We start from the raw sequence: 26,979 nt of genomic DNA, 5'->3' as shown, positions 1-26,979 counted from the left end.
GACTAAATACTTTTTTGCCCCACTGTGTGTATGTGTATATATATGTATATATATATATATATATATATATATATATATATATATATATATATATATATATATATATATATATATATATATATATATATATATATATATATATATATATATATATATATATATTATATTTACAAAAAAATATATATATTAGTGCCAAAAGACAACACGGAGATTAAACATATGGATGTGTACAAGTAAAGTGACAGTGCATATAGCAGTGTATATAGGTGGTATCCACATAAGTGTTCACATGGTGTATATATGATTGCATAATACAGGTGATAAACTCACACTACATAGTGTGAATTTTATTATAGGGTAATCAATGAAAATATTTAGGAACAATTAGGCAAAGAGTGTGGATATACTCAAGTAAAGTGGCATATGGCAGTGCAAATAGAATGGCATCCACATAAGTATTCACTTACTGTATACAGATTGACTCTTTAATAACCAGATAATGAACATCTCTCAAAGTGTTGTCATAAAGTGAAAGTAGTAACTACCTGTGGGATAGGTGACAAGGTGACAGGCTGTCCAGAGGATGCGTCCACCCTGACGTGCGTTTTGGCGATTGCTTTTGGATAATTAATTATGCAAACTGTCCAGAGGAAGTGGGCTAGAACTCTAGTTCCACCTATTAGAAGTAGTGATCCTAAAAGTCAAAATCAACTTTTTAACTAGCATTGCAATATGATTTGGAATAAAAGCCAAACTAGAATCTCAATTTGCAGACATGGTGTTTTGGGGGTGTTGCCCCTCAGTGCAAAGCATGAGATCTGATTTGACTAAAGGTACCGTCACATTTAGCGACGCTGCAGCGATCTAGACAACGATGCCGATCGCTGCAGCGTCGCTGTGTGGTCGCTGGAGAGCTGTCACACAGACTGCTCTCCAGCGACCAACGATGCCGCAGTCCCCTGGTAACCAGGGTAAACATTGGGTTACTAAGCGCAGGGCCGCGCTTAGTAACCCGATGTTCACCCTAGTTACTAGTGTAAATGTAAAAAAAAAACCAAACACTACATACTTACATTCCGGTGTCTGTCGCGTCCCCCGGAGTTCTGCTTCCCTGCACTGTGTAAGCGCCGGCCGTAAAGCAGAGCGGTGACGTCACCGCTGTGCTCTGCTTTATGACCAGCCGGCACTGACACAGTGCAGGGAAGCAGAACGCCGGGGACGCGACAGACACCGGAATGTAAGTATGTAGTGTTTTTTTTTTTTTTTTTTTTCACATTTACACTGGTAACCAGGGTAAATATCGGGTTACTAAGCGCGGCCCTGCACTTGGTAACCCGATGTTTACCCTGGTTACCAGTGAAGACATCGCTGAATCGGCGTCACACACGCCGATTCAGCGATGTCTGTGGGAGATCCAGCGACGAAATAAAGTTCTGGCCTTCTAGCCCCGACCAACGATGTCACAGCAGGATCCAGATCGCTGCTGCGTGTCAAACACAACGATATCGCTATCCAGGACGCTGCAACGTCACGGATCGGTATCGTTATCGTTACAAAGTCGCTCAGTGTGAAGGTACCTTAAGGCTACTTTCACACATCAGTTTTTGCTGTCATGCACAATCTGGCGAATTTTGGGGGGAAAAAATGGATCCGTGAAAAGTTGCCGCCAGATCCGCCTTATTCTCATAGACTTGAGCCTCTCCCTCTCCCGTTTGACGTTTATCTGAAGTAAATGGGTCGATATTGACTTGTAGGATTGCTACTTCCAGTAGGTGGCGCTAGCATTCTAGTCCTTCCTCTGAGACAATTTGCATATTTACTCTCTGCAGAAATCAGGCTTTGTGATGGGGATAAAATGAATACCGTATATATTGGTAAATGTGGAGTTATTTCTTTTTTTTTTTTTCTTTGCCATAAGCAGCCTTTTGCATCTTCTAACATTACCAAATTGTCAGTCAAGGTGCCTTGACTAAAGGCTGCACTTCCTTTTACATTTTACATAACTGCTATATTACGGTTTCCTCAGTCCCTCTAATATTTGTTTATACCTCATTTAACGTTGCGGGTTCTCTGCGGATCCGCAGCGTTTTTTTCTGTGCAGAAACGCTGCAGATCCGCAATTGATTTACAGTACAATGTAAATCAATGAGAAAAAAAAAATGCTGTGCACACTTTGCGGAGAATCCGCTGCAGAAACGCTGCGGTTTAAAAGTAGCATGTCACTTCTTTTTTGTGAATCTGCAGCGTTTTTGTACCCATTCCATTTATAGAAAACCGCAGGGGTTAAAAACCCAGAAAATCCACAAGAAAACCGCAGACAAAAACGCTGCGGAACCGCACAAAGCGTGACAAATTCACAGCTGCGTTTTCTGCCAGGAGAGGCAGAATCAGCACCAGAAATTCCTAAGCCTAATCTGCTACGTGTGCACATAACCTAAATGTAACAAATCTGTCACAAGAAGAAGCTCCATGTATGAAGCAGGCCCTGTATTTGTTACCTTTGCAGCTAGGCGACGCACATGATGGGGCTCAGTCTTGTGGTTTCTTGCCCACTGACAGTCTTTGGCAGTGACACCCTGAATGAGATGTGAATTCCTTTAGAATGTGACTTTTACTTCCTCCTCTGTCTCACATGACTTCGCTTCAGGAAAGTGATAGCTATGTTCTGCCGAGTTCAGGAAGAAGGTTGTGTAGACAGTGGTGTGCTGTGACAGCGGAGGACTGACATGTGGGGCCAGAATGTAAAAGGATTTCTTTCGATCTAAGACCTTACTACTTCTTTGTTTTGTTCTTCTAACCGCCTAGCATGCCCCTGACTATCTCACAATGGCTCATGACATCAAGTCAAGAAGTCGTCAACTTCCCACTGCACTGGAACCTTCCAACTCCCGACCGACGAGGGAACTACACCGCGGAGGAAGCAGATGTGAGTACAAGTCTTGCCTGTGTAACACCGGTTTTCTACTTCCTTCTGATCCACGTCTTAATGTCGATAAGTTTCGATATTCTAGTGTATTGATGGTTTTCCAAAATCAATTAAAAGGTTCTTTATTTTTGTATTTATTTATTTTTTAATGTTACTTTAGCACCAGTTTTCGGTACTAGTACGTCCTTGCCTTATTCCTCTTTACTCAAGATGAATGGCAATTAAAGTGTGGTGGACCTGTCACCATTTGGGTTTGGGCGACAGGGGCTTCCTGAACATTATCTCCTCCCCCCCCCAAGAACAAAAGGGTTGGGGGACGGGGGGGGGGATTTAAGCAGCTTCAGGCACCTGGCAGAAGTTTTCTCCCTCATCACACAAGAATGGTCGTGTTGCCAGAAATCTTGTGTACATGTACATGGTCACTGTTTTGTACATATAGCACAACATTTTGTCGTAAAACAATCAGAAATCTTGTTCCCTGTTTTAGAGCAAATATACATACCGTAAACTCTTTACCCTGTCCATGACACATGAGGTTTTTATATAGACTGGAGTGTGCTGTAAAATACAAACTGAAATTTTGTTGCAATTTTTCATCTGTGAAATGACTGACTATATGATGTCTTGTATGCAGTGCCAGACGGTGGGGACACTAAATGTTTCCCTTCGCTGCGAGTTTGTCAGGAACACCTCCGATTGCGGTGACCATGATGGCTACGTTAGCTACCTGGATGTGGCGTTCTGCAGCTTTCCTCTTCAGCTGTTTCCCTTGGCCATCTTCCTATACGTGAGTATGTTTATATGCTTCTAATAGCTGAAGGGTTGTTGTCCTTTCTGTATCACTGCTTCTCCATTATAGCAGTGGCATGTAGGCCCCCCCGACTGTCGGAGAACCTAAATGGGCCGGAAGACAGCAGTTATATACGGCCTCTATCTAATCTAAGCATCAGTAATGAATGATTACGTGCTCATTGGGCGACTGCCTGGCATAGCAGACATATATCATCTCTGCCAGTGACTTGGGTCACTATAGGGCGCTGTTTTCCGAGGTTACATTTAAAAAACAAAAAGTCTTACAGCAGGGGGGGGGGTAGATAAATGAAAAGTTATGGCTGCTTAAATGAAAAGACAAAAGCCTATTAAACATTTAAGGGGTTAAAGAAAATATTTCACAGATGTAGGGTTGGAGTATTTTAAGGCGTTCAGTTTTGAAGCTAGAGTACACAGTTGTCTTCGGCAGTCTCATAGACTTTGAATGGAGCAGCAGTTTTTTGTGGAGGGGGCAGGCGTGTGTCTCATGGATTTTTGTTCTGGCAATCATGAGAATACTAGCTGATCTAGCAGTTACGGTATCTCCTAAAAACTTCATCAACACTGCCTAAAGGGGTTATCCACTTAATGGACAACCCCTTTTTGATCAGGGTTTCCCCCTTCTTAAATAATACCTATGCTTTCCTGCTGTGTAGGCGCTATTCCACTGATGCCTACAGCCAAACAGCACCAGCTCCAAGCTTTCTTCACTTGGACAAATGGGACATCCAGAGGAAATGGAACAGTGCTTTGGATGACTAGTCAGAGGCCAGTCCACAATGGTTTTTCCCTGCCCCACTTCCCTAGACTGACAGGTCTTATTTCCAATGCTCTTGTGAGCATGTCTAGGGGAGCATGTTGGGCAGAAGCCACTAGGGACTCAATGCAGACTAGTCACCTGAGATGCATCGTCTGAGGCCGGGTATTTTAAAGTGTTTTCTCTGAAACTCCTCATCCAGGGTCTGATTCCTGCTGCGTGGGTTGGGCAGCAAAATTCTGTTCCTTTTAACTTGCATATGTCTTCTGTTCTTGTTGGCCTAATGCATATTCATCTGTTTGTATTGCAACAACTATTGTTTGTTTAATATGATGTGATTTATATATCTGCATGCATATTGTTCACATGTCAACAAAGTTAAAAAAAAAGAGTCCTCATTTACAGACAGGATGTTCCTCCTCCCCCTTCCCTGTGAGCACATTTCTTGTGTGTAGCTGAAGCAGAAGGACTCACAGCAGCTCTCTCTCTCTCTCAGAAACCAGATTGATCCTGTTCTCATGTTGTAATGCTGGATGTTCTTGATTCTTAATAAATGAACATTCTCTGTTGCTCGTTGTGGACATCACGCTGATTAACCCGCTGCTGACAGTTCTAAATTCTTGCTCTTTATGGGGGCACAAGTTTTTATTTATCTTGCATCCATGTATTAAACCAAATTATTTTGCTCAAGAAGAAAATATAGGCATGAAGATCCTTGTGAGTAGACTATGGTATACTGTACCCCAATCTATTATGTGGGGGAAAATAAACAAGTCTATTTTTCAACTGTGCAACCTGAACATCACACTGTCTTGCTAGTTCCGTAAAGCATTGTGAAAAATGTTGTTACAGTAATATCTCATTAATATTACAGCACCTGCTTGGAGGTTGTTTTCTAATTTGGACGTTCTCCAAAAGTAAAAAACAAAAACAAAACAAAATGTAAATGATGCTTTAACTATAGATGGGAAATAAGAGTTAATAGGCTCCCTAACATTGAGGCTATGTGCACACATTGCGGATTAGGTTTAGGAATTTCTGGTGCAGATTCTGCCTCTCCTGGCAGAAAACGCACCTGCGGATTTGTTGCGTTTTTTGTGCGTTTTTGCTGCTGTTTTCTTGCGGATTTGCTGGGTTTTTAACCCTTCAGTTTTCTATAATGGAAAAACACTGCAGATTCACACAAAAAGTGACATGCTACTTCTTTTAAACCACAGCGTTTCCGCAGCGGATTTTCCGCAAAGTGTGCACAGCATTTTTTTTTTCTCATTGATTTACATTGTACTGTAAATCAATTGCAGATCTGCAGCGTTTCTGCACCTCAAAAAGAGAATCCGCAACGTGTGCACATACCCTCCAGCCTCCTGAGGTGGTGTGCCTGTAACACTGCAAAATAAAACCATTGTTGGCTCCTTAGTTCTGATTCACAGGTTGAGTTTTCCTCCAAGGCCGGAGTCACACTTGCGAGTCCAAAGCGAGAAACTTTCATCAATAACCGACACTCGGGACCGGAGCGTGCCGCTGCATAGTTACATGCAGCTGCACACTTCGGTCCTGAGTGCCGGCGGCAGTGCTGGGTATTGATGCGAGAGACTCGCGCAAGTTTCTCACATCACACTCGCAACTGTGACCCCGGCCTAAGACTACGTTCCCAAGATGAGCATTTCAGTATTTGTTTCTGCACCTATCGGCCTAATTGCTGCAGTTTTAGCTTTTTGGTTTGTCATGTTTTAAATAGAAGTTGGTTGTTGTTGTTGTTGTTTTTTTTTTGTTTTGTTTTTTTGTTACTTCCTGGTATTTGGCTTTGGCAAATGAAGGTCATATTTGGATTGCACACATTTTTAGAGAATTTCCACACTGAGAACGCACTAGACGCACATACGTTTAACAAACGGGCAATCTACATGTGTTGTGGCTGTCGAATAGCTGCAAGACATGCAGGCTCGAGGACTCTCACATAGTATTCGAGGACAACGAAGTCACTCCGTTAGCACATTCACTCATCACTACTGGTCTATTTATGCAGCGGGCTAAACAAACAAAGTGGACACGAGGTTTCTATGAATCCCATTCATTTTTCTGGAACTGTAAGATGCTAAATGTTTAAAATAAATATGCAGCGTCAAATTGAATGTTGGAACGTAAACTAAAAGTACTATATTATATTACTACAGTGTGTATAATGATGCATGCACATTTTATGTAATAGTATGATATCTACAATATAATAACCTCATGGTATCTTTACATGCATCAAATCTGATGCAAGAAGAACCAGAAAAAGTGCAGTTTAGTAATTTTTCATGATTACGCCTCTGGACTAACATTTTTCTTGTGTATTAGACATCTTAAGCTGGAAAGTTAAGTATTTTTTTTCCTCATGTATTCAACAGGCCCTCTGGCTCCTCTACCTCTTCATAATTCTTGCAGTGACTGCAGAGAAGTTGTAAGTATATACTGCCTCTGTCCTCGCCTACAATAACTTTTTACTGATATTGCTAACAGCACTTTACAATCCGTAAAAGCAGAACACATTATTTTCTTTATCACCTTTGAGGTTATTAGTCCACAATAAGACAAAAGGGAAGCAGATTCTGCCCATAAGAGCTAACCATAGCACTAATATATTTACAAAAAAAAAGTAGTTGGCATAATCCTTTAACCTAATTTCTAAAGGCCCCTTCACATTAAGCGACGCTGCAGCGATACCGACAACGATCCGGATCGCTGCAGCGTCGCTGTTTGGTCGCTGGAGAGCTGTCACACAGACCGCTCTCCAGCGACCAATGATCCCGAGGTCCCCGGTAACCAGGGTAAACATCGGGTAACTAAGCGCTCTGCTTCTCTGGTCTGGCTGTGAGCACAGCGGCCGGAAAGCAGAGCGGTGACGTCACCGCTCTGCTTTCCGGCTGACCGACGCTCACAGCCAGTACAGGAGGAGTGCAGAGCACAGCGCCGGGGACAGACAGCGGTAGGTAAGTATGTAGTGTTTGTTTTTTTTTTACTTTTACGCTGGTAACCAGGGTAAACATCGGGTTACTAAGCGCGGCCCTGCGCTTAGTTACCCGATGTTTACCCTGGTTACCAGTGAAGACATCGCTGGATCGGTGTCACACACGCCGATCCAGCCATGTCCACGGGAGATCCAGCGACGAAATAAAGTTCTGGACTTTGTTCAGCGACCAACGATCTCCCAGCAGGGGCCTGATCGTTGGTCGCTGTCACACATAACGATTTCCTTAACGATATCGTTGCTACGTCACAAAAAGCAACGATATCGTTAACGATATCGTTATGTGTGAAGGTACCTTAAGGCTGCCGTCACACTAGCAGTATTTGGTCAGTATTTTACATCAGTATTTATAAGCCAAAACCAGGAGTGGAACAATTAGAGGAAAAGTATAATAGAAACATATGCACCACTTCTGTATTTATCACCCACTCCTGGTTTTGGCTTACAATTACAAATACTGATGTAAAATACTGACCAAATACTGCTAGTGTGACGGCAGCCTAACTGTAATAACATAGTAAGTTGTTCCTTATGCACAGGATCCCAGTAATCCTGGGCATCGTGAACAGATCTGTGTATCTTGAATGTAGTGGAGGTGTGCATTCTCTATCACCGCTCCATTTCCGGTGTGAGACTGCTGGAGAAAGCTGAGCTCTTCAGTCCCTCATAGACTATGAATGGAGCGGAGGCTGGGCATGTGTACCCTTGCTCTATTCAAGCCTGTCACGGCTGGGTTCCCGAACCCCATTTTCAAGATATCTGTGGGTCCCAGTGGTTGGACCCCTAGTGATCAGTAAGCGATCACTTATCCTATAATGCTGCAGCGATACCGACAACGATCCGAATCGCTGCAGCGTCGCTGTTTGGTCGCTGGAGAGCTGTCACACAGACCGCTCTCCAGCGACCAACGATGCCGGTAACCAGGGTAAACATCGGGTAACTAAGCGCAGGGCCGCGCTTAGTAACCCGATGTTTACCCTGGTTACCATGCTAAAAGTAAAAAAAAAACAAACAGTACATACTTACCTACAGCTGTCTGTCCTCCAACGCTGCGCTCTGCTTCTCTGCTCTCCTCCTGTACTGTCTGGGAGCCGGAAAGCAGAGCGGTGACGTCACCGCTCTGCTTTCCGGCTCACAGCCAGTACAGGAGGAGAGCAGAGCGCAGCGCTGGAGGACAGACAGCTGTAGGTAAGTATGTAGTGTTTGTTTTTTTTTTACTTTTAGCATGGTAACCAGGGTAAACATCGGGTTACTAAGCGCGGCCCTGCGCTTAGTTACCCGATGTTTACCCTGGTTACCAGTGAAGACATCGCTGGATCGGTGTCACACACGCCGATCCAGCGATGTCTCCAGGGAGTCCAGCGACGAAATAAAGTTCTGGACTTTATTCAGCGACCAACGATCTCCCAGCAGGGGCCTGATCGTTGGTCGCTGTCACACATAACGATTTCATTAACGATATCGTTGCTACGTCACAAATAGCAACGATATCGTTAACAATATCGTTATGTGTGAAGGTACCTTTAGAAGCGGAGGGAACATTTTCTAAGATTTCCCACTTTATTCTATGCCTGGTTAATCTAATCTGTAGTGTTGGCTGGAGGCCTGCTTGCACAGTGGAGCCAAGGTTTCAAGGGGTTGTCACATATTCAAACTGTTTGTTCCTAATGCAGCCTCCACTGATCAAATGACTGCTGCGGTCAGTCTCTTTGCACCTCCAGAAAATGGCTACTTTTGCCTTAGAAAGCTGTGACCAGCCAGGTGGCATTTTCACTACAGTGAGGGGCACAGGACGCTAAAGTGGGCTGAATGCAGCTACAGAGCAACTCTTACAAGCTCTATAGAACAGAACTTAAAGGCACTGTCAGCACAGAATAAGTGTTCAAAACAAGTACACAGCGGGAACAATCGTTTCTAGACACCTTCCCACATTCTTGGTTTCATCCATCTCCACTCTTCTCTGGCCCTATGGAGCCAGACGTGTCAATCAAAGGGGGGTCAATCATTCAATTGGCAGGCCCAATCAAGTGACTACACCTTCTCGCTGCTTGGGGAAAGGGGCAGTGGAGATGGCAGGAAAACAATCAATGGGAAGATGTATTTAGTTGATTGGTCCTGCCAGTTGATTGGGGCCCTTCTTGATTGACACATCTGGCTTCATAGGGCCAGAGAAGGGTGGAGATAGATGGAAACCAAGAATGTGGGAAGGTGTATATAAATGATTGTCATTGCTGTGAAGCCCCAAGCGCCAGTACTTGGTGTGAACAGTCATTCTGTGCGGACAGTCCCTTTTAAAAGCACTGTGTGCCTTCTACACTAGCCGCCACTGACAATGAGGTAGCGGTAATCTAGGCAAGTTAGAATAAAATCCCTCTGTTATTGATTAATATTGTTTTTAATAAGATTTAAATTGCTAAGTTGGCATGTTTTGTCTTTCAGGCACTAACCAATTTTACCTATTTTATGATTTAAAAAAAAAAAAAACCCTTTAACACCTGAAGCTCTGTAGTATTTTAAGTAATGTACCTGTAATTATTGGCATGTATCTTTTTAAGAAGAAAAAAACCTTCTAAACTGTAGTTCTGGTGGGTGCCAAAAGGTCCAAGTTGATGGTATTAAAAGGGTTATTCCCATCTCAAAGATCCTATCCCAATATGTGGTAGGTATAAAAATATTAGCAAATGCCTCAAATTAGAAATGTAGTAGTCTTTCTGACTCACAATGTCTCATTCCTCATGTGCAGGCATTGCAGGGCCTTGGTTATCCATGGCTACGACCACTAGCAACTAGCTGTCACTTTTTTCTTTCTCTCTCCAATGGTTGCAACCTTGGATACCTAAGGTCCTACAATGCCCTGCACATGAGGGAAGACATAGCGAATCAGAAAAGCTATACTATATATCTAATTGGTGGTATTTGCTAACATTATACCTACCACATGCTGGGATAGGATCTTGGTAATGGGACTACTCCTTAAGTCCTAGTCAGCTTTATCCTAATGCTTTCCCTGTCACATTTAACAGGGCGTTGCTAGTGTGTGTGTGTGTGTGTATTAAATTTTTATGGTGAATATTACAATTAGAAATATAAAATGGTTAATTTATTTTAAGTAATTTTTAAAGTATAATGGTTTTTTTGTTTTGTTTTTTTTTTTCCTCCAGCTTTTGTCCGAATTTGTCTGCAATCTCTCAAACACTCAGGCTATCACATAATGTAGCTGTATCCTTTTTTTTTTTTTTTTAGAAAAGTTTGGTATATAAGTGTAAATGACAAACTGCATCCTTTTGGATGGAATGTACCTTTCACTGTTGGAAATCAGCAGTTTGCACACAACAGCACAGCTGCTTCGGTTTTCCTGCCCTCCCTGGGGATCCAGCAAATGTGGCTGGTGATGTGTGTGTCTGTGTCTGTGTATGTGTGTGTGTGTGTGTGTATATATATATATATATATATATATATATATATATATATATATATATATATATATATATATATATATATATATATATATATATATTTGTATATATATATTTGTGTGTATGTACATATAACATATCCCAACACTGCATAATCACATGGATATTCAAGTACAGGAAAATAAGAAGTGTGTGTGTGTATTACTTACATACATACATACATACATACATACATACATACATACATACATACATGGATACATACCAGGGCTGTGCAGTCAGTATAAAGTGGACCGACTCCAAAAATATGTAACGAATTTGGTTCAGTGCAGGATGTGGTATAAAAGTTTTCATAAGAATTAGGGAAAGTTATGAAATGTCCTATATAATTGTCTGTTCTGTTCCTGATCTAAGGATCTCTGCTTTTAGTTGAGATGAATGTGTGCTTCACTTTTCATATTCATGCTCAGTAGTGAGGACGTCATGGAGTCGGAGGTATGGTTTACAGACTCCACAGCCCTGATTTATACACACGCCTTCAACATTGAATTGTAACTCAAAAAAAATAAGTTGTGGAATTATGAAAATCACAGGGACGTTAGCAGTCTCAACTGCCAGGAATGTTGTGCCATGCGGAATGAACTTGGACAAGCAAATCATCAAAATCCACTGCTGGCTGCGCTCTCTACAATTGCCAATCATTGATGTCTCCCATGGAGTACAAATATGGTCCAGTAGCTCACAGTAGCTCGAGCAACAGACCAAAGCAGGACTTTGCGCTTAAGAGGCTAGACATGAATTCCTGCGTTTATTGCTAGCCTGCATGCTTGATGGCTTTTGAGCTAAGTGGCGTAAGGTCAATAGAATACCTATAGCTGAACATCTGACTCCTAGCCCATTATCGTGCTAATGCTGTTTTTGAATGGTTTGTGTAGACAGGAGTTAGCCTTTTAGTCTTGGTATGTGACGTCTAACTTTCAGTACAGACTACATGAGCATTGCCTTAAAGAGGCCTTCATAAAGTAATGTTACATTGGTCCTTGTTCTCGGTTAATGGTGAGGAGTGGGGTAATGTAATTAAAATGTCACAGGAGCCGTTTCTTGAGCTTCCTGTGTTGTCTAAACATGTTTCCATGGCCTGCAGCATCTCTGGTCTTGTTAAAGATGTGCTGGATGGGAGCCATCATTGGTCCTTAATTGCTAAGGTAGCTGCCAGCAACAGATTTTGATGATTTTTGAGTCCAAGTGCATTCAGCATGGCAGAACTTGTCAGGTAACTATTAATAACATCCATGATGACAGTAAGGTGTCTAAGTGCTTGTGAATTATTAATAAATCAATGTTGTGCAAGTGAAGAAAATGGAAACTATCTATAAACTTTCTGCATACAAATGTTTATTTCAGATTAATTGTAAATTGTCACAGATTCACAGCAAAATTTACATATTCTGAGATAAAAAAAAAATCATTTGGAAGCATCCTAGTTGTGCCAGAGATTAATATATCCCTTACTTGGCTATAGTCCAAGTTACAATATGACAGAATGGTTCAATCTGCAGGTTTAAAGAAGTGTAAGTCTGGAGAAGGATGTGACTATATAGATGATGAGGGTATCTTGTATAGTGACAACTCTTCTTCAGCAGCTCCATCATAGTATTTGCATGCCTAGATTTCAATTAAATAAACCCATATCTCACTTTTAGAAAACTTCTTTTCCTTAACAGTTGATCTTCATGGTGTCACATTTTTGGCCTTTGGGAACGGTGCTCCTGATGTTTTCAGTGCTGTTGCTGCTTTCTCGGACTCCAGAACGGCTGGGCTAGCCATAGGTGCACTTTTTGGTATGATTTTTACATAACTACAAAATCCTCTTGCGTAAATGTTGTGTACACCTTTGTGCAGAACTGGCATTTGACAAACTACACATTTTATATAAAGGTTGTTTTTTTTTTTTTTTGTTTTTTTTTAATAAATTATGTAGTCTCCTTGTCGGTAACCATTGAGATGCCCTATCTGTTCCAGGTGCCGGTGTGTTTGTCACCACTGTGGTGGCTGGAAGCATTGCATTGGTGAAACCATTTACAGCTGCTTCTCGTCCATTTCTGAGAGACATTGTATTTTATATGTCTGCCATTTTCCTCACATTTTATGTGCTCTATCGAGGTTATGTGAGCCTGCCAGAAGTCTTTGGTATGTGGTTTCTCGTTATCTATTTTATTTTTTCCTGGCTTCCCCACCTGTTATTTAGACTTTAGCTTGTGATTGAGGAGTTATCTTGCTAAATCAGACATGCCAGATTGACATCTTCTCTCCCCCCTCCCACTACTACTTTAACTATCAGTTTGCTGGCGCTCCCATACACATTAGTGTTGGCCCACCATGATTGTTTTGGCGTGTCTTTTAGTAACTGTTTAAAGGCATTTTACTTTGTCTATTTATCGTTATATTAGCCAGTTTTCTTTTGTTGCTCAGTCTTTAGAAATATCAGTCTTTTCTCATTCATTTTTGTTACACTATTACTTATGCAATATTAATTTCTATCACTTTTTTTTTTTTTTTTAGTATACTTGACTCTATACTTGGCTTATGTCCTTGTGGTTGTCCTCTCCACTTGGGTCTACCAGAGAATGCGTCGTCAGCTATCGGCAGCCCCCAGCTTAGAGCAACCAGGTATAGCTCTCCTTAGATAATTCACTACAAAGTTGTCTGTGTGCTTGGAACTTCTTGATTATGTATTCTCTTCTGTATCCACTTAATTACAGCAAGATTATTGCTCAAGTAAGACAGCCCCCTTACAAATACATTAGTTGACATTCGAAGGGTTTTCTGGCCAACAGCTGTTCAGTGCTTCTATTCACGTATGTCCTTGGCTTGGTCAAATATGCATATGTTTTTTGAGTAGGGAGATGTAAATTCTCTCCTCAAACAGAAGGAAAACTCTCATTATTGCCACCTATTGGGTGTAACTGCCCTAGTCAACGTCCCACTCTTTGCATGAGCATCACAATATATTAGAAAAATCAGAAATCCATTTTTTTGACCTTGGTCTGATACTTTCGCCCATCAGTGCATAGTTGGGTAGTGATTGGCTAGATGAGATGCCTTATGGCAAAGTGAAAATTAATTTGCATACTCTTGTCATGAAGCAATGTTGGCCTCCATAATTTTAGCTGGATCGTCTTGATGAGAACCAGCAGTTCCTAGACAAGATTGGGAATAATGGTATGGTAAACCCATAGAAGTAAAGGGTTAGCCATGTTAAAATCCAAGAACGCTAAATCTTATATCCAGTGCATTTGTCCTTGAGTGTAAAAGTGAATACAAAAGAGGCCTACAGCTAGTGCCTTCTGTAACCATTAAAGCACAAATGGATGAAATATTGTTTGCTGTTTCAGCCAACTTCATGGCTCCACGAGCCTCCTTACATGGCATGTCTACGCCATTGGCAGCAGCTTGACCCCAGTGAGAACAAAGTACAGGGTGTATTGAAAAATCCTACAAGGCCATAGTGACATCAGTAAAATATTACACTGTTTATGATGGTCTTTGTTCTGCATGTTATAACTTCCTGGGTTTTTATATCCTCTCCTGAGGAAGAAGTCCTGTAGACTTCAAAACGCGTTGAGGAAATAAAACCATCCTTTACTTTCTACACCCCTGGACTGCCTTTTGTACAGCAGCGTGGATGATACCCACAATATTTCCTCTATTGTAATACTATAACTTCCTGGGTGGTATTTCTGATGGTCTATGTACATCCTGACTCAATAAAAAAAAGTACTTAATGCAAATGAAGTAACCAAATTTTAACGTGCTTGTCAAGAAGGTCTTATTTACCCACTTATCAGACCTACTATCGTCATCCACTGCCTCGTGCAAATAACTGTATTAGGCTACGTTCACACTAGCGTAGCGCCGCCCTGCGTCGGCGACGCAACGCGCGCAAAAACACGCGCAAACGCACGCAAAAACGCGCGCGTTTTGCGACGCGTGCGTCGTTTTTTGACCAAAATCGGACGCACAGAAAATGCAACTTGTTGCATTTTCTTGCGTCCGACGCTAGCGTAGAAAACGACGCAAGTGTCGAAAAACGCCACCCAAAAAACGCACGCGTCCCCTATGTTAAACAGAGGGGCGCGTCGCCGGCGCAACAGCGACGCACATTGGCGGAACGCCAATGTGAACGTAGCCTTACCGCTTCGAGTGCAATACAACAAAACATCAGATTGCACGAAGACCAATGTCAGTCTATGGGGCTGTGCACGTTATATTGTCCAAAAACCTTTCCAACATGCCAGAGTTTGAGCCTATATTTGGATCGCCCTTGGCTATTCAAGTCATTCCATGGAAAACCTCTGTTGGGTGTCGAGTTCCCGCCGCTGCACAGGGGGAATGTCGAACCATCTCCGCTGCGGTCTCCCATTCTACTCCAGCCGCAGTGGAGCCTGCTATGCGGAGACGTCGGTCCCAGCGTCTGGCTCAAGCTGATACTGTGCGGCTGGTTACTGCTGTCCTTCCAGGCTCAGCCATTGTAACCAGTACTGATCAGCGGCGAGCGGGCATCCCTGGCACTAAGTCCTGCTTTTCTTCTTTTGAGCATGCCCAAGGGATGACCTCTCATTGGAGGTTGGCGGTCACATGCTCAGGTCCTGTAGCAGCTCCTATTGGACCACTAGGAAGGTCCCAGAGAGCTTCCGCTATAAAAGGTTTGCATGGCTGCACGGCTATGCGCTAGTGTAAACTTATTATCGTGTGTGTGTGTGTGTGTGTGTGTGGATGCATGCCTGTCGATGGATGAAAGCTCTGAATCATTCCCATCCCTAGTGTTGTTGACTGTTCGCGAATGGTGGAAGCTACCTAGCGCCTGACAGTGCTATCCCGCACATCTAGCACACTATACAGCGTCTGATAGCAGTAACCGCCAGTGCGCTTTCCTGGCCCAAGTCTGGGTGGTTAGTGGCGTCCGCCAGAGTGGCACTGCACGCACTCTTGTGCAGTAAATTATTAGTTCTATTAATCTCTGACACCCCAGTAGCGGTGTCGAGTGCAAGAGGTCTAGGGGAACTCTTTCCCTGAGTCTTGGGACGGAGTTCTGTGACTCTTTGCTTGCACTCTTTGTGCGGTACCGCGGCCCTGTGAAGTAACAGGGTTCGCTTCCTTCATACCGGGTGAAGCTAACCCGTGTGTGTGTGTGTATGCATATTATACCGCCATATAGTCAGTCATTACTCAGCAGCAGGTTCCATCTCTGCACAGTGGACCCCAGGCTGCAAACGCACCTTATACCATCCTTATAATTATTTGGTGCGTTCCGCTAGCCCTAACATTCTGACTACAATCAGAGGACATCTGAGTGCAGTCAGCGTTCCATAGATTGACGGAATGGAGAAGGTGGGAGATACAGTGGCTTGTGAAAGTATTCATCCCCTTGGCTTTTTAGCAATATGTTGCGTTACAACCTGTGCTTATATATTTTTGTAATCAGATTTGCAATTTATGGAGGAAGGTGCTGTGGTCAGATGAGACCAAAATTGAACTTTTTGGCCATGAAGGTAAACCCTATATCTGGTGCCAAACCAACACAGCTCATCACTCCAAGAACACCATCCCCACAGTGAAACATAATGGCTGCATCATGCTGTGAGGATGTTTTTTGGCAGCGGGGACAGGGAAGATAGATGTTGTGAAATACAGGGATATTCTTGAGCAAAAGCTGTTTCAGTCTCGGTGATTTGAGACTGGGACGGAGGTTCACCTTCCAATAAGATAATGACTCTAAGCATACAACAAAAGCAACACTCGAGTGGTTTAAGGGGAGATATAAATGTAAATCTTTGAGTGGTTTAGCCAAAGCCCAGACCTTAATCCAACTGACAGTCTGGTGAGACTTGAAGATTGCTGTTCACCATAGGAAACCATCTAATTTGAAGGAGCTGGAGCAGTTTTTCCTCAATGAATGGGCAAAAATCCCTGTAGCAAGATGTTGAAGGCTCATAGACTTATCCAAAGTGACTTGCAGCTGTAAATGCCACAAAAGGAGGATCTGCAAAGTACTGACTTTACGGGGAGGAATAGTTTTGCACATTGACGTTTTCAGTTTTGTCCTATTTCTTGTTTGCTTCACAAAAAAAAACCCAAATGTTCAGTTGTAGACATGTTCTTTACATGAACTGATGCAAACCCTCCAAAAAAGTGAAATTCTAGGTTGAGGTAGCAAAACATGAAAAATGAATACCTTTGCAACCACTGTTTACGTATGGTGTGTGTTTGTTTGTTTTTTCCCCACCTTCTCCTCCTCAGGGAGACTGATAGCCAAAATTGACATGACTCTCTGATTTACTCGGATTTCCCTGCGCTAATCGATCTTTAGTGAAGGCAGGCTTTCAACACCCTGAGGGGTCAGATTACAGCTGTGTCCCATAGTAGTCTATGGAGAAGGGCGGTAGGTGAGGAGAGACCATAGAGACTGTGATGCCTGGTATGTGTGATCTGCATTCACAGATGAACTGCTCGCTAAAGGTACCGTCACATTTAGCGACGCTGCAGCGATCTAGACAACGATCCCGATCGCTGCAGCGTCGCTGTGTGGTCGCTGGAGAGCTGTCACACAGACAGCTCTCCAGCGACCAACTATGCGAAGTCCCCTGGTAACAAGGGTAAACATCGGGTTACTAAGCGCAGGGCCGCGCTTAGTAACCCGATGTTTACCCTGGTTACCAGTGCTAATGTAAAAAAAAAAAAAACACTACATACTTACATTCCGGTGTCTGTCCCCCGTCGCTGTGCTTTCCTGCACTGACTGTGAGCGCCGGCTGGCCGTAAAGCACAGTGGTGACGTCACCGCTGTAATCTGCTTTACGGCTGGCCAGCGCGGACAGTGCAGGGAAGCAGAACGCCGAGGGACGCGACAGACACCGGAATGTAAGTATGTAGCGTTTTTACATTTACATTGGTAACCAGGGTAAACATCGGGTTACTAAGCGCGGCCCTGCGCTTAGTAACCCGATATTTACCCTGGTTACCAGTGAAGACATCGCTGAATCGGCGTCACACACGCCGATTCAGCGATGTGTGCGGGAGATTCAGCGACGAAATAAAGTTCTGGACTTTCTGCTCTGACCAATGATGGCACAGCAGGATCCTGATTGCTGCTGCGTGTCAAACACAACGATATCGCTATTAGGACGCTGCAACGTCACGGATCGCTAGCGATATCGTTGTGAAGTTGGTCAGTGTGAAGGTACCTTAACTGCGACATAATGTCCGTCATGCTACTTCTGCCTCTGGGCGTGTGCTACAAGTGAAGGAGCAGAATCCCATCTTTACAGTGAATGGGAGAAATCTGCCTTCCCCCAGAAATGGTGTTATTCCCCATGTGCACACATGACCACTTATTATTGAAACAACAATTGTGCTTAAAATTCTCTGTTTGTAAATGGTAATGTGCCATGATCAAGAAAACAATTCACTAAATCCATATTAAAATTGCCGTGATCTCACAAACTTTATATGATGCTTTTTTATGGTTCTTTTGTTTGTTTGTTTTTTTCATCAGAGCTGTTGACAGAGGCAGAAGATGATGCATTCCCCACCCCTCATGGCTCAGAGTATGGTATGATCTTAAAAAAAAAAAAAAAAAGTTGCTATTTAGGCAAAATATATGCAGCAGCATATTGTGTGCTAATATTGGCTGATGTCTAATCTGCATTACTGCTATATAAATTAAACTTGGTTTACAAACCGGCCACTGTGTGATAACCAGTCCTGGCAATGTGTAGATTGATGGGAATCTACACTCTGAAACTTGCCTCCCCTGAGCGAAGTCCTACAAACACAAAAGAGTAGGCGGCATCGTGTGAACACAGCCATTGGCTGTCGCTATCACAAACGATAAGTAGACACTCCCAAACAGTCCCGGGTAAGATGAAAATTTGGATTCAACCTTGTTTGGATCCAAATCCATTGATTTTATATCATGTATGCATACTTGCCACGTTGAATCCAAACTACTAAATGCAACAATATAATTACTCTAATTCCCAAACGGGTTCTCCGTGACCAACCTACATCAAACTAGAAGAGTGTTTCTCAACTCCAGTCCTCAAGACCCAACAACAAGTCAAATTTTCAGGATTTCCTTAGTATTGCATAATTGGGGATTTCATCACCTGCTCAAGCATTAATTCAATCACCTCTGCAATACTAAGGAAATCCTGACATGACATGACCTGTTGGTTGGTCTTGAGGCCTGCAGTTGAGAAACCCTGAACTAGAAGATCAGGAAGTCGTCCTAAGAACCTGGGTTAGTTCAGTCTAAAGGCCCCTTCACACTTAGCGACGCTGCAGCGATACCGACAACGATCCGGATCGCTGCAGCGTCGCTGTTTGGTCGCTGGAGAGCTGTCACACAGACCGCTCTCCAGCGACCAACGATGCCGGTAACCAGGGTAAACATCGGGTAACTAAGCGCAGGGCCGCGCTTAGTAACCAGATGTTTACCCTGGTTACCATGCTAAAAGTAAAAAAAAACAAACACTAGATACTTACCTACAGCCGTCTGTCCTCCAGCGCTGCGCTCTGCTTCTCTGCTCTCCTCCTGTACTGTCTGTGAGCCGGAAAGCAGAGCGGTGACGTCACCGCTCTGCTTTCCGGCTCACAGCCAGTACAGGAGGAGAGCAGAGCACAGCGCTGGAGGACAGACGGCTGTAGGTAAGTATCTAGTGTTTGTTTTTTTTTTACTTTTAGCATGGTAACCAGGGTAAACATCTGGTTACTAAGCGCGGCCCTGCGCTTAGTTACCCGATGTTTACCCTGGTTACCAGTGAAGACATCGCTGAATCGGTGTCACACACGCCGATCCAGCGATGTCAGCGGGGAGTCCAGCGACGGAATAAAGTTCTGGACTTTATTCAGCGACCAACGATCTCCCAGCAGGGGCCTGATCGTTGGTCGCTGTCACACATAACGATTTCATTAACGATATCGTTGCTACGTCACAAATAGCAACGATATCGTTAACAATATCGTTATGTGTGAAGGTACCTTAAGAGTGCATTCACACACTTGTGAGTGTCAACATTCCACAGGCATGGACTCTGTTTAGGACCTGCTCTGAGTCACACACATCTCACTCTCAGATTTTTTTTTAATTTTAGAGGAGATTACATTAATTCTGCTCTATGGGTCCAAATACTGTGCAGTTTAAAACTAAAGTAAAAAATTGGAGCTCTTGACAGATGTGTAAATGCAGCCTTAGGCTTTGGGCCTGTAACTTCAACTGTATACATTTCCATGTTGGTGTACATTTTATGGGTCTTTCATTCATTTGTAGCAATTTTAGAGATGGAATTTTGAGGCATTTAGATCTTTTAGCTGCAGTGTAGTAATTTGTATTTTTTTATTTAATGTAATCAAAGATGCCCAGCTAAAATGGATTAACCCACAAGATGTGGAGGACAGTTTCCATGTCTGTGGGACCTTAGCTTAAACTGTTACTCATGCAAAGCAGAATAATTGAGGCAACGTGATCTGAAGGCCTTTTGTGAAGATGGCTGTGTAGTTTGCAGTCATTTTAAACCGATTGGAATAGATGTAGTGTAGATTCTTGTCACGAGACTGGTTCTGAGCTGTAATAAGTTTGTAGAGTCGTCTCTGTAACTGCTCCCTCTGTACATTGGGGAAAAATATAACTAGTGCCAGAGGCAAGACTTTGTAGAGGAAACACGCAGGACATCTTTTAGGCTTCTTCTGTGAAGCTGCTTGCTCTCTATTCTTCACCTTCTATAGTAAGATGCCAGTGGTGGATCCACTGTTAGGGCAACGTTGATAATGCCTTCCCAGCCGCTTGAGGAAAATGAGCGCTGGCATTTTCTCAAGTGGCTTCGCCTGGGAAAACTCTGTGGGTGGGACAGCGTGCGAAAGATGCAGTGTGTACATGGCCTGAAGGAGATTTTTTTTTTTTTTTATCTATTGAAGAAAATAAATCATATGAAGTGAGAAGTTTTTGGATCCATATTGTCGGACTTCTGTGAGTCTAGGTCTCTTTCTGTATTACGAATTCCAATCATTAGACTTGTTTTGGTTAAGAATGCACTAATAGGACTATATTTGGAGAATGCTCCTGACTAAAAACTAAACTTGAATCACGCAAATGAAATTGTTGCCAAATAAAATTGTGTACGTCATATGTTTCTTTTGCACTGATTACCTAGGAGATGAGTACCAGCCATTATTGCCGATGCAAAGCACTACATGGGAGATAATGTGGGATGGCCTCAACCCAGTGGACCCAAGGAAGTGGAGACGGAAACGTTGGCATTGGAAAATTTTAAAGGTTTTTAAGGTAAGGGTACCTAGTGTAAAATTCTTCAAGCAGGAACGCACTAAAAAAAAAAATAGTCATGGTTGTCTTGTGAATTTTACAATTCCGACCAGTGTCCCTTTGAAGTAACTCAGAATCAGTGGAATCTGTTGAAGCGTTCGAGAGACAATTTTTTTTTTTTTTTTTATTTTTTTTTTTTTGTGACCTATCATACGTCATGATAGTGGTAAAATTAGTTCGATACAACTTGTGGAAAAAAAATTATTTTTAAAAAAATCTTTTAAGTTTTCAAATTCTTAAATCAGAGAGATGTCCCACAAAATGGTTAATAAATAACACTTCCCACATGTCTACTTTACATCTGCTAAATTTTTTTAAACAAAATTCTTCTTTTTTGTTTGGAAGTTAAGGGTTAGAGTCAGACGTTGACAAGTGATTTCTCATTTTTCCAACATTTTACAGACTTTTTTTTTTTTTTTACTACATCACATTTGAAGTGATTTTGAGGGGTATGTGACAGAAAATGTCCAAAAGTGGCACCATGGAAGTGAAGCAAAGTGGATGGGGAAAATGAGCATTTAACATTCTCCCTTTTTAATTTTTTATTTTTATTTTTAGTTTTCACAAGGTTCACAAAATAAATAAATAAATAAATACACCCCAAAATTTGTAGTGCAATTTCTCCTGAGCATGCCAAAACCCCATATGGGGGGGAAATCACTGTTTGGGCTCAGGATCGGAAGGGAAAGGGCACCATTTGGCTCTTTGAATGCAAAATTTGCTGGAATCATTAGCAGACACCATGTCGTGTTTGGAGTGCCCCAGATGTGCCTAAACAATGGAAACCTCCCCCCACAAGTGACCAAATTTTGGAAATTGGACCCCTCAAGGAATTTATTTAGATGTGTGCGGAGCACGTTAAATCCCCAAGAGCTTCACAGAAGTTTATAATGGTAGAGCTGTGAAAATACAAAATCACTTTTTTATTTTTTCCACAAAAATGATCTTTTAGTCTCAAATTTAATTTTGACAAGGGTAACCTGAGAAAATGGACCCTAAAATTTGTGGTGCAGTTTCTCATAAGTATGCTGCTACCTCATATGTGGAAGAACCACTGTTTGGGCACTCGGAAGGGAAGGAATGACATTTTGGAACACCACCCTTGATCAAATGGTCTGTAGGTGTCATGTTGCGTTTGGAGAGCCCCTGATGTTCCTAAACCGTGGAAACTGCCCACAAGTGACCACACTGTTTCCTGGTATGTGAATTTTATAATGTAATGGCATACGTAAGTTGCTTACTGCATCAGGTTGGATACATGAGTTGTTGAAGTCCGAAATGAATTTGGTAGTCCATGGATGTATGGTACAGTCTGAAGCATTCTTTTATACATGGGCAAGGTTGTCGGGGCAGTTGTCGCATTGAGAAGTGCTGTCCTTGTGTATTTCCCTTCTGTAACACACTTCGCACCTCTTTTGCGACCTTCCCTTTTCTGTGCTTTTGAGGGACCTCCCCGGGGAAATGTTGGCCTGTATGATACAAGCACCTTCAGTTCCAAATGTACTGGAGTCCGCTCCTTCCTGATCTCCAATGATTAGGACCTTGATCACTACCTCCTGGGACTGAAGGAACGACATACTGGCCTGGCCTTGTCTGCATATCGTGTTCGCATGAAAGCGTTGTGCACTGCCATCCTTTTTGGTGTGCATGGCCAGCTTCTTGCACTACACCTTGGCTTTTCTCATTGCACTGTACGGCTGGAGGACTTTATCAGAGCTCAACACTTCTATATTCTTTTTGTTCCACAGTACACATTGTGGTTTGCAAACCTGTATAGAGGTACCTCGAACAGTGCTCTGGGTGTTGCCATCTGTATCTTGCAAAGAGCTGGATGTAGAGATGGGGACCTTGATCCAGCAATGAGTGCACCAAATCCCGCACAATTTTTCCACTCACTCCCAGGACATGGGGGGGGGGGGGAACATTCAGGGGGTTCAATCTGGGGATCCTTCCCTTCAGATACTCAGTGTGCGTGCAGCTTAATTCTATACCTGGCCCTCTTATTGAGCAGGTATTGCTGGAATTTGAGTCTCCCCTTGAAATGGATTAGGGACTTGTCCATGCAGATGTCCCTTTGGGGCAAGTATACCTCAGCAAACTTGTTGTTGAAGTGCTCAATGGCCGGCTGAACTTTGAATAGACTGTCAAAGATGGAATCCTCTCAGGGATGACACACTGCATTATCATTGTAATGCAAACCTTTTTGGATGGGCTCAAAACATTTATGGGTCATGCCCATGCGGAACACTGAAGTGTTGTATAAAACCTCAACATTCTAATATTGCTGAAATTATGGCTTTCAGTAGCCTCATGTGAAGGACCAGGCCAAACATAATTTCTCCTACGCCTCATTGGGGGACACAGGACCATGGGTGTTATGCTGCTTGCCACTAGGAGGACACTAAGTAAACACATAAAGAATTAACTCCTCCTCTGCAGTATACACCCCTTGACTGGCCAGTAATGACCCAGTTCTTGCTTAAGGTACCGTCACATTAAGCGACGCTGCAGCGATATAGGCAATGATGCCGATCGCTGCAGCGTCGCTGTGTGGTCGCTAGAGAGCTGTCACACAGACAGCTCTCCAGCGACCAACGATGCCGAAGTCCCCTAAGCGCAGGGCCGCGCTTAGTAACCCGATGTTTACCCTGGTTACCATTGTAAATGAAAAAAAAAAAAAAAAAAAAACGTACATACTTACATTCCGGTGTCTGTCCCCCGGCCTCAGCTTCCCTGCACTGCCTCAGCGCTGGCCAGCCGTAAAGCAGAGCGGTGACGTCACCGCTGTGCTTTACGGCCGGCCGGCGCTCACAGTCAGTGCGGGAAGCTGACGGCGAGGGGACAGCAGACACCGGAATGTAAGTATGTACTGTTTTTTTTTTTTGTTTTTTTTTTTTACATTTACAATGGTAACCAGGGTAAACATCGGGTTACTAAGCGCGGCCCTGCGCTTAGTAACCCGATGTTTACCCTGGTTACCAGTGAAGACATCGCTGAATCGGCGTCACACACGCCGATTCAGCAATGTCTGCGGGAGATCCAGCGACGAAATAAAGTTCTGGCCTTTCTGCTCCGACCAACGATGTCACAGCAGGATCCAGATCGCTGCTGTGTGTCAAACACAACAATATCGCTATCCAGGACGCTGCAACGTCACGGATCGCTAGCGATATCGTTGTTAAGTCGCTCAGTGTGAAGGTACATTTAGTGTCTGTAGGAGGCACTTGGGTTTGTTTTCAGACCCCACCATTTTTATATTTTCTGTAAATTTTTTATTTTTTTATTAACGGAGTGAAGGGGGCGACTGATTCCATTCTAGGGTCCACTCTCCCCCGAACCATCAACAGGCGAGCACGGCGAGTATACCTCCCCGTACCTCTCCTGTGATGACTGGGGCATGCCTAATCTACGCTAGGGCGACGATTCCTATACAGTCCCGATCTCCCCCCTGTAAGATGGTGAGCACAGAGTTTACCTCTTATGTGCATCTCCCAGGCTCCTCTGCAATTAAGCCCTCACCTCGGCGTCATGTAGTCCCCATGGTAGCCGTAAGTCCCCTGAGGCAGGCACAGCTGTAAGTCCCTTGCGGCAGGCACATCTGAAGACGCACAGACGCTCTCCATCCCCCGGCATAGGGAGGATCGATTGAGCTGGAGGCTGCATCCCTGCTCGGTGAGTAGTGCCCTTCCTCACGCTGCCTGCGAGGGAAGGTGCGGTCCAGGTCCCTGAGGAGAGGTGCCTCTGACTAGACGCCAGCAGCGATCATTCAGCGCTACGTCGCGGCCGTTGGCGCGTTCCGCTGGCAGGCTCCATAAATTTAGTCCTCGGCTTTTTCAGCCGGACTAGGCCGCAGATTGAAATTCCCGCCCAGCGCTGGAGCCTCGCCCACTACTCGGGCGCATCTCGTTCTGATTGAGAAGAGCCCTGCAAATCTCGGGCGCCATCTCCACTTCTGCGGGGAAATCAGACGAAAACACTACTTTCCCTCTCTTCCTCCCTGGGGACACCAGCACAGGACTGTGGGTAAGCTGCTCCACTCTATAGGGAAAAACGTAACCCCTTCTCTGCACCCATAGCCCTGCTATCGCAGTTTATTGGAGGAATAGACATACACTATGTCTCAATCTATGGAGGCTAAACGAAGCAATAAAAAGCACACTGTTTTTTACTTCGTGTGCCACTTGAAATTCTGCTTTGCCATGTGCCCACAATACTTCTTTGTGCCAGAACTGTGACTTGGCCTGTGCGCAGCCGCCTACTGCCACCACCTCCAATGTTTCCACCGACCCCCGCCGAGCCTAACCCTCCTGAGTGGGCCGCTTCCTTGTCACGTTCTATGGATTCTTTGGCCAAGGCATTGGACTCTTTCCGGGGCTCCTCCCTAAGCCAGAACTCCCCTCCGTCGACCGCGACGGAATCTGGCACCGGTACGGGGCCGTTCGGCCACAGGGGGCGTACTGTACTATGGGAATCTTAGGGTTCCAGGAAAAGAACCCATCCCTCATCCCCCGTACATGCTCTTGCTTCAACATCTGCGAGCTCAACTTCTCGCTCCCCCTCCCCCGAGGGTCGCAGCGTACATGACTCGGAATACGAGTCGGAGGAATCATTAACCCAAGACTCCTCGATCAGGAGACACTTGACTCCCTTATTGAGGCAGTCAACAAAACACGAGGAGGACGAGGAATCTGTATCCACTCAGGAACACGTCTAGTCTTTTAAAAAGACTAAACGCGTCCAAAAGATATTTGCCAATCACCCTGCATTTCAGGACACTGTCCAAAAACACAGGGAACACCCGGATAAGCGATTTACGGCTCAAAAGGCCACGGAAGCTAAATATCCTTTCTCCAGGGACCTAATGGAGTTGCTTCTCTCTCCTTCTGTGGATCCTGCCGTATCGTGACTCGCATCCAAAACAGTCCTATCTCTGTCTGACGGTCAGAAAGGTTTTTGACTGATGAACCGTCGAATTGACTACCTGGCTCACTCAGTCTTTGAGGCCTCAGGAGCAGCACTCCTTCCATCTTTTGCCGCTACCTGGGTAGCTAAGGCAATGGTTGCCTCGGCAGAGGTGTTAACCTCTACCGTCCATGACAGTAGTCTTCCCCAGAGGCGGCCAGACTCGCTAACCAGATGGCTCAGGCCGGAGACTTGGTAGTTAACGCTTCCATAGATGCGGCTAATTGCGCAGCGCAAGCGGCTGCAAATGCAATCTCCATCAGGAGGGCCTTGTGGCTCCGCGATTGGCGAGCAGATTCTGCTTCTCAAAAGTTGCTGACTTCTTTACCTTACCTAGCTGTCCGTTTCAGGGCCGGCGTCAGCACCCGGCGTACCCGGGCAAGTGCCGGGGCCCTGGCGAGACGGGGGCCCATTTACAGTAGTAACGGTTGGTTCACAACAAGTACTACTGTACACTCACACACTCCACACTGACACACTTATGCCATTATGCGCTCCTGGGGGGGGGGCCCGCTGAGTCGCTGTGCTGTTGTGTGACACAGTGTGACAGTCTCCCAGCCAGGATCGGAGCACATCCATCATCACCGCCCTGCTGCGCAGCTGCAGGAATGCTCACCTCCGGCTCCAGGACCGTCACCATGGATACGCAGTCACTTCCGGGCCATCTCTCCTGTCACTTCCGGTCGGGTGAGAGCTCATCATCCTAAGAGCTCT

At 44.1% G+C, this 26,979-nt stretch overlaps 1 protein-coding gene across 2 annotated transcripts in view; it reads left to right on the top strand.

The window, feature by feature from the left end:
- Positions 1 to 26,979, top strand: part of SLC8B1 (solute carrier family 8 member B1) — a 67,881-nt gene that overhangs the window by 16,759 nt on the left and 24,143 nt on the right. Inside the window, exons 3-11 of one of the 2 annotated variants that reach the window (XM_069759759.1) lie at positions 2,806 to 2,926; positions 3,561 to 3,713; positions 6,887 to 6,939; positions 10,668 to 10,726; positions 12,659 to 12,763; positions 12,945 to 13,112; positions 13,485 to 13,592; positions 18,478 to 18,534; positions 21,134 to 21,264. In XM_069759759.1, the coding sequence (XP_069615860.1) occupies positions 2,807 to 2,926; positions 3,561 to 3,713; positions 6,887 to 6,939; positions 10,668 to 10,726; positions 12,659 to 12,763; positions 12,945 to 13,112; positions 13,485 to 13,592; positions 18,478 to 18,534; positions 21,134 to 21,264 (954 nt within the window). In that variant the 5' untranslated portion in view covers position 2,806. Of the gene's footprint in view, positions 1 to 2,683; positions 2,927 to 3,560; positions 3,714 to 6,886; positions 6,940 to 10,667; positions 10,727 to 12,658; positions 12,764 to 12,944; positions 13,113 to 13,484; positions 13,593 to 18,477; positions 18,535 to 21,133; positions 21,265 to 26,979 lie in introns of those variants that run through there. The other variant, XM_069759763.1, reaches the window with a different exon arrangement.

The sequence above is a fragment of the Ranitomeya imitator genome, chromosome 1, assembly GCF_032444005.1.
Source record: "Ranitomeya imitator isolate aRanImi1 chromosome 1, aRanImi1.pri, whole genome shotgun sequence".
In the NCBI taxonomy this organism is placed as follows: domain Eukaryota; kingdom Metazoa; phylum Chordata; class Amphibia; order Anura; family Dendrobatidae; genus Ranitomeya; species Ranitomeya imitator.
Note: the sequence above shows the minus strand (reverse complement) of the source record. Positions and strands in the feature narration are given on the sequence as shown.